General features: G+C 35.7%; 1 protein-coding gene across 1 annotated transcript; it reads left to right on the top strand.

Annotated features, from left to right (window-relative positions):
* The first annotated feature begins 980 nt into the window (after positions 1–980).
* On the top strand, positions 981–6,980 carry LOC139902479 (probable disease resistance protein At4g27220). Its single transcript, XM_071885100.1, has 6 exons — positions 981–1,787; positions 1,886–1,963; positions 2,912–2,959; positions 3,429–6,308; positions 6,391–6,444; positions 6,727–6,980. The coding sequence occupies exons 1-5, from the start codon at positions 981–983 to the stop codon at positions 6,415–6,417; spliced, it is 3,840 nt and encodes a 1,279-aa protein (XP_071741201.1). The 3' UTR covers positions 6,418–6,444; positions 6,727–6,980.
* Positions 6,981–7,231: the final 251 nt, after the last annotated feature.

Below are 7,231 nucleotides of genomic sequence, written 5' to 3'. Positions count from 1 at the left end.
AAATCTACTTCAGGATTCATTTACACTTTTGCAGGAGGAGCTGTTTCATGGAAGTCAAGACTACAAAAGTGTGTTGCATTATCCACAACTGAAGCAGAGTATATTGCTGCCGCAGAAGCTGGAAAAGAAATGTTGTGGTTAAAGCGTTATCTTTAAGAATTTGGAATCAAGCAAAAGGAGACCGACAAATGCTCAGAGTGTAATCCGTGTGAAGTCTTTGCCACCTGAAGAGGCATGGATTCTTTTTAAAAATGCCGTTGGTGACAAATTGGAGACCGACACCGATTTGAGATCAGTTGCAATGGAGGTTGCTAAAGAATGCGGTGGATTGCCACTGGTCATTGACGTGATTGGAAACTTAGCGGAATTTTTTAATTAGCGACGAATAGTGATACAAAATCACAGATATATGTATATCTAGTGACAGATGAAAGGTAACTTTTTACACAAACACAAGATGCATCATGCAATTTTCTCCAAGTTAAGACCCATTTCTTTTCAGTGAATACTGAATAGAAAATAGTCAAACTTAGGCCTTTTTATTCAGACCCGCCCCACTAAACTAACCGAGCTTTATCTTTCAAAAAAAAAAAAAAAAAAACTAACCGAGCTTTGCCTAATTAATAACTAAGTACACATCAAGATTCCTTTCTAGTTAACTCCAATTAGAAACGTGGATCCAGTTGACATTTCAAGTTTTTCAATTACTTTCAGATCTGACCAACTTGAAGGAAAAAAAAAAAAGTTGAAATGGCAGAAGCTGTTGTCACTTCAGTTGCAGAAAAAGTAGTGGACTCGATTCCTTGATTGTATGTTTCCATATTGTTCATCTTGTTCATTATCATCTTTCTTAATTCCCCTCAAACATACAACTCAAACACAGACATTGTCACTATCATCTACTGTACTACACAACTACCACCATTTTCTAAACTTTTAATTCCATTTCTAAACACCATATATCTAGTAGAAAAAAAACTATGGAAATCGCAGCGAAGGTCATCGAAAAAGTTATGGACTTGACGTTTGTTGTTGCCAAGAGGGAGATTGGTTACATGTGGAATTGCGAACAACGTGTTCAAAATTATAGAAATGAAGTTCAAAAGCTCGAAGAGATGAAAGGGAGGATTCAACAAAAAATACAAATAGCCAAAGATAAAGGAGATACACTCGTGGTTGGTGTGGAAGACTGGGTCAACGATGTTAATGTTGAAATATCAAAGTCCGAAGAATTTCTTACGGAAGAAGCTTATGCTAAAAAGACATGCTTTGGAATAGGATTTTGTGGTAATTGGAGCAATCTTCATCGTTACGGAAAGAAGGCAACAAAGACTGTTTCTGTTACGAAGCTCCAAGCAAGTGGCTTGGCTTATGACGGTAATAATGAGATCGCGATAGCTACTCCTGCACCGCAAGAACTAGACTGCTACCAAAACAAGAATCTTGATGGTATTATTACCCAAAATTCAGCTTTGGGGGATATCATTGCAGCTATTGAAGATGAAAGCGTACAAATTATCGGAATCTATGGTGTAGGAGGTGTAGGAAAAACTACATTGGCCAAGGAAGTTGCTTTAACAGTAAAGAGTATGTTTGCTGATGTTGCATTTACAACTGTCTCTAAAAACTTTGATGTTGAAAAGATTAAAAATGATACAGAAATTGCAAGAAAGCGAATTATGAAAGGTGAGAAGATTCTAATCATATTAGATGATGTGTGGGAGGAATTGAATTTAGATGAATTGTGCATTCCGTGGGGTATTCAATTGAATTTGATCAGCCACCTAGTTCATTTCTATTTAAATTCTTTGTTTCTTTGATTTTAGATTTCACATGTATATTGTAAAAACACAATAGATCGGTTGCTTGATTATACACTTCATAGGAGTATGGTGCCGTCGGAGGTGGTGTCGCCGGAGGTGGTGGTGCCGCCGGAGATGGTGCTGCTGGATGTGTGAAGTGGGTGGGGAAGGATTGAATGAGGTTACAAAGGAGTTGAATAAAATGTCTTTAAAAGTGAGAAGCTAAAGTTTAGGTCTTCTAATGTGAGACCTTTGAAGATCTTTTTTTATTTTATGTCTTTGAAAAAACAAACCATCTGCAATTAAAACATCTACTCGCCCGCAGACATAAGATAAAATAAGGTTCAATGTAGAAAACAAACAAAATTTTTGATGGTCCGGGGTTCTTCATCGATGAAGATGATGATGAAATAAAGATGGGATTTAGAAATAATTTATTTACACATTAAGTACCTGGACTTTATATGAGTTTATAAAATAGTTATATAAAGTATCAAAAAATGCAATTTGGACCCTGAACAATATAAATATAAATTTGAAAAATATAAAATCTGTTACTATAATAATAATAATAATAATAATAAAAAACTCAAACAAAAATTAAAAATAAATTAAAAATGTGGAACCAATAACTACCATTACAAACTCTATCACGCCGTCAACCCGTCACCTCTATCACATCAACACTATACCCCACAAAAACCCTTACCCCATCACTACTAAATAGGATCTAAATAAATAATGGAATTCTTCGTAATAAGTTTATCCCACCTAACCATTGCTACGGTATAAAAGAAAAGATAAAGTATGCTTGACTATTCCCCGTTTATGTTCCCCCATTTAAAAACATAGGCTCCAGTGATGTGACCATTCATAGAAATAATTACATGTATTAGTCTCGCGTGATATGATCAATCAGACCTTATTTACTACATGTTTTGACTTATTCTTTTTCTAATCGGCAAACGAAAGGTCTTCGTATTGATAAGGTTGATGGAATGACATCACGACCGGATGAGAGGAATCGGAAGGGTAGTTCCAATGGCGACTTAATTTGATCTTTGATTGGTTTAGTATTGTTGGTTTTTTTTTTTTTTTTTGTCATATAGTTTAGTCTTGTTATGTTTGTTTGTTTCCTTTCGTCCGATATAGTTTTGGTTAGAAGTTGTTTCTTTTCGTTGTGGTTTGGTTAGAGTTTTCTAGTTTCGGTTATGGGCCTAGCAAGTTTGCTCTTCGCGAGGCATTTCGTTTTTGGATTGGTTGTATTCGGTTTAAAGGTTCCTTCATTTATTGATGAAGGCTTCCTAATTTTAATAGTAATAATTAAAAATATATATATATATATATATATATATATATATATATATATATATATATATATATATATATGATCAATCAGAAATAATTACACCAATAATGAATGCATTCCAATTTCACTGTTTTAGTATTTCCTGATTTATGTTTCCATATTATTCTTGTACATCTTGTTCATTTTCATCTATCTTAATTCCCTTCAAACATACAACTCAAACACACCGAGATTGTCACTACCATCTACTGTACAACACAACCATCCATCATTTTCTAAACTTTTAATTCCATCTATAATTAAACACCCACTAGTAGAGAAAAGCTATGGAAATCGCAGCGAAGGTCATCGAAAAAGTTATGGACTTGACGTGTGTTGTTGCCAAGAGGGAGATTGGTTACATGTGGAATTGCGAACAACGTGTTCAAAATTATAGAAATGAAGTTCAAAAGCTCGAAGAGATGAAAGGGAGGATTCAACAAAAAAAACAAATAGCCAAAGATAAAGGAGATACACTCGTGGTTCGTGTGGAAGACTGGGTCAACGATGCTGATACTAGAATTTCAACGGCCCGAGAATTTCTTACAGAAGAAGCTAACGCAAAGAAGACTTGCTTTGGAATAGGTTTGTGTGGTAACTGGAGCACTCTTCATCATTACGGTAAGATGGCAACACAGACGATTGCTCCTCTTACGGAGCTCCAGGTACGTGGCACGACTTATGACAATTGTGAGATTGCGATTGATACTCGTGCACCTCGCCAACTAGATGTCTACCAAAACAAGAATCTTGATGGTATTACTACCCAAAATTCAGCTTTGGGGGATATCATTGCAGCTATTGAAGATGAAAGCGTACAAATTATCGGAATCTATGGTGTAGGAGGTGTAGGAAAAACTACATTGGCCAAGGAAGTTAATTCAAGAGTAAAGAGTATGTTTGCTGATGTTGCATTTACAACTGTCTCTAAAAGTTTTGATGTTGAAAAGATCCTAAAGGATACTGAAATTGCAAGAAAGCGAATTATGAAAGGTGAGAAGATTCTAATCATATTAGATGATGTGTGGGAGGAGGAATTCAATTTAGATAAATTGTGCATTCCGTGTGGTATCCAACTCAAGAACTGCAAAATTTTATTGACATCTAGAAGCAAAAAGGTGTGTGAGAATATGAATGCTCAGAGTGTAATCCGTGTGAAGTCTTTGCCACATGAAGAGGCATGGATTCTTTTCAAAAATGTTGTTGGTGACAGATTGGAGACCGACACCGATTTGGCTTCAGTTGCAAGGGAGGTTGCTAAAGAATGCGGTGGATTGCCACTGGTCATTGACGTGATTGGAAAAACTTTGAAAAACAAAGGTATCAGTTCATGGAAGGCAACTTTAACTCAGTTACAGAAAAATGCTTTGAAAAACAAAGATGTCAATGCAGCAATAGAAACGGTATATGACCGTTTGAAGCTAAGCTATGATTATCTTAAAAATGAAGCGCAATGGTGCTTCTTACAGTGTAGTGTTTTCCCGGAAGACTGTAATATCTTGGTGGAAGACTTGGTACTTTACAGGGTAGGTTTGGAAAAGTCTAAGGAGATTGAAAGCATAGAGGATGTGAGAAGCACTGTTCAAAATGCAGTGAATATCCTCATGTCTTATGGTTTGTTGTTGGATGCAGCTAAGGGGGATGATGATTCAAAATACTACATCAGAATGCATGATGTTTGCCGTGATATGGCATTATTAATTGCAAATGAAGGTAGTACAAATCATTTTCTGGTGATGGCTTGGAAAGGTTTGACTGAATGGTTGCCAAGAAACAACATCCAACAAAGTTACACGGGGATCTCGTTGATGTACAATAGAATAAGTAAGCTTCCTGAAGATAATATTAGCTTCCCAAATCTTGAAGCTGCCTATTTGCAGGGTAATTATTTGGAATCTATTTCTGATGAATTTATTGAAGGAATAAAAAACGGAGTTTTAGATTTGGCTAATAATGAGATCTCATCCCTCCCACAGTCATTAGCTAGGCTCTCACAACTTCGCATGCTCAATCTTGAGGGAAATAATTCTATATGTGAAATTAGTATAATAGGTGAGTTGAAAGGCCTTGAGATTCTAATTCTCAATTCTACTGATATCGAAGAAGTTCCTGAATGTATTGGTCAATTGGTTAACTTAAGGCGGCTTGAAGTTATAGATTGTAAAAAGCTATCTGGTATACCACCAGATGTCATTTCGAAGCTCAGGCGGCTGGAAGAGTTACGCATTCAATTCCCGGTCCATTGCAAAGAAGTTCACGAGTGTCTTGTTGCGGTGAACTGTTTGTCGAAGCTCACATCTTTGGTATTAAAAGTGCCAAGTCTTCGTGACATTCCTGAAGCTTTTAATTTTGATAAACTCAAAGTATTTGCAATTAATATCGGAAGGGATGATAGTTTTGAGTACCCTTGGACTTCAGAACGTCTTCTAGCTTTGAACATGGAGAATCATGTGTTTCCAATCTTACGGATGCAAAAGCTAATTGAGGTAAGTCGTCCTAATAACATAAGTCTAAGTGAAATAGAAAACTTTAATAACGTCATACCGGACCTAGATGAAGAACTTTTCAATAATACAGAACGTATTTGTTTGGATAGCTGTAAGAATGTTACATGTGTAGTGGATACATGTGATTGGGGAGGGAATGCAAATGAAAAGTTTTTAAGGGAAGTTAAAGACTTGACTTTGATAGACCTAGATAAGTTAGAGGTTCTATGGAAATGCCCAGATGAATTTATAAGTCTAACTAACCTAGTCAACCTTCACATTTCTCGTTGTGGTAAGTTAGTAAGACTATTTCCATTGAGTGTCGCGAAAGGTCTTGTCTCACTGAAGGAGGTCTACGTTGGATGTTGTATAAATCTGGAGGAGGTGAGTTGGGGTGAAACTGAAACGGATGAAGTTGTCTTCCCTTGCCTTACCACTATTAGGTTAGTTGGCTTATATGAAGTCAATAGCTTCTACTCGGGCAGTTGTAGTAGCATCAGATATCCATCATTAGTGAAAGTAGAATTAATTGGTTGTCTTAAAATGGAGATGTGGGGACATGGAAGCCATGAAACACCCAAGCTCAAGTTTGTGGAAGATGTACCACTTGATGGACATTATTCCATTAATGATGCCGTTGTCAAAGTCAGTATGGCACAAAAAGCTAATCAGGTAATAAAAATTCTCTAATCACTTAAACATAGTTATTTCGATTTAATTGGCCGATATCTATGGTATGTTCTGTTTTGAACAGGAACTTAAGAACAAGAAGAGAAGATAATTACAGTTTCCAGAGTTAACAAAAAAGGTAAGTTGCCATTTAAATATCATGAATTTTCTGTTTCAATCATACTACTACAGTAGTATTTTTATATTTCGGTATCGGAGATTGCGTAACATAACTAATAGATAATATATTTCGTAATGTTTGAGTGAAAAAAGATACTGCTATGCTGATAACAGTTGACGGGCTAATTACGTATCTTCTCTCAAAACACCCTTTTCTTACTTAGACTATGGTGTCAAGGTTAGATTGTTAAGTTTATTATGTAAAGATTGTAATTAATGGTTTTTTCTTGTTATATTATAGTTACAGGAGTGTGACCAATCGATGATGTCATGGTAACGATCCCATCAAATTTTCTAATGGAACTCTCTCTATGTGGACACTGAATTGGGAGTTGGCACACATTATGCGAATCTTTTTAAATACTCTTGGTGCAAATCTTTGGTTTGCTAGTACTTATAATACAATGTTATATGTATTTTCTTGAGTTTGAACTTCATTTTACTTTGTTTTACATTATTATTTTCAAAACGCCTATCTGTTACTCCGTATTGTACTATATTATGATATATTTGTGTCATTTGTCACTGTTTCACTTACATAAGCCAAATTAGAAATAGTAAAGTATGTATACATAGATGATATCAAGCCTAATTCGTGTTATTGGATTTGTATGTATATGCAATAGTGTATGTATCAACTACTACGTGGTTCCTTTCACTTGCATCATGGACCTGCACCATCTAGCCCAGCTCACTATGACCAAAAGTACTTCCAAACTCTAGGTGGTAATTATGACCCGTTTGTG

Source organism: Rutidosis leptorrhynchoides, chromosome 3 (genome assembly GCF_046630445.1).
Source record: "Rutidosis leptorrhynchoides isolate AG116_Rl617_1_P2 chromosome 3, CSIRO_AGI_Rlap_v1, whole genome shotgun sequence".
NCBI lineage: Eukaryota > Viridiplantae > Streptophyta > Magnoliopsida > Asterales > Asteraceae > Rutidosis > Rutidosis leptorrhynchoides.
This window is presented reverse-complemented; position numbering and strand designations above follow the sequence as displayed.

What these genes read in the sequence shown, in the direction of transcription:
- LOC139902479 (XM_071885100.1), top strand. Translation starts at nt 981, where the DNA reads ATGGAAATCGCAGCGAAGGTCATCGAAAAAGTTATGGACTTGACGTTT. An exon ending in TGAATTTGATCAGCCACCTA is followed by an intron (nt 1,788 to 1,885) that starts GTTCATTTCTAT and finishes TACACTTCATAG; the next exon opens with GAGTATGGTGCCGTCGGAGG. An exon ending in TGGCACAAAAAGCTAATCAG is followed by an intron (nt 6,309 to 6,390) that starts GTAATAAAAATT and finishes TGTTTTGAACAG; the next exon opens with GAACTTAAGAACAAGAAGAG.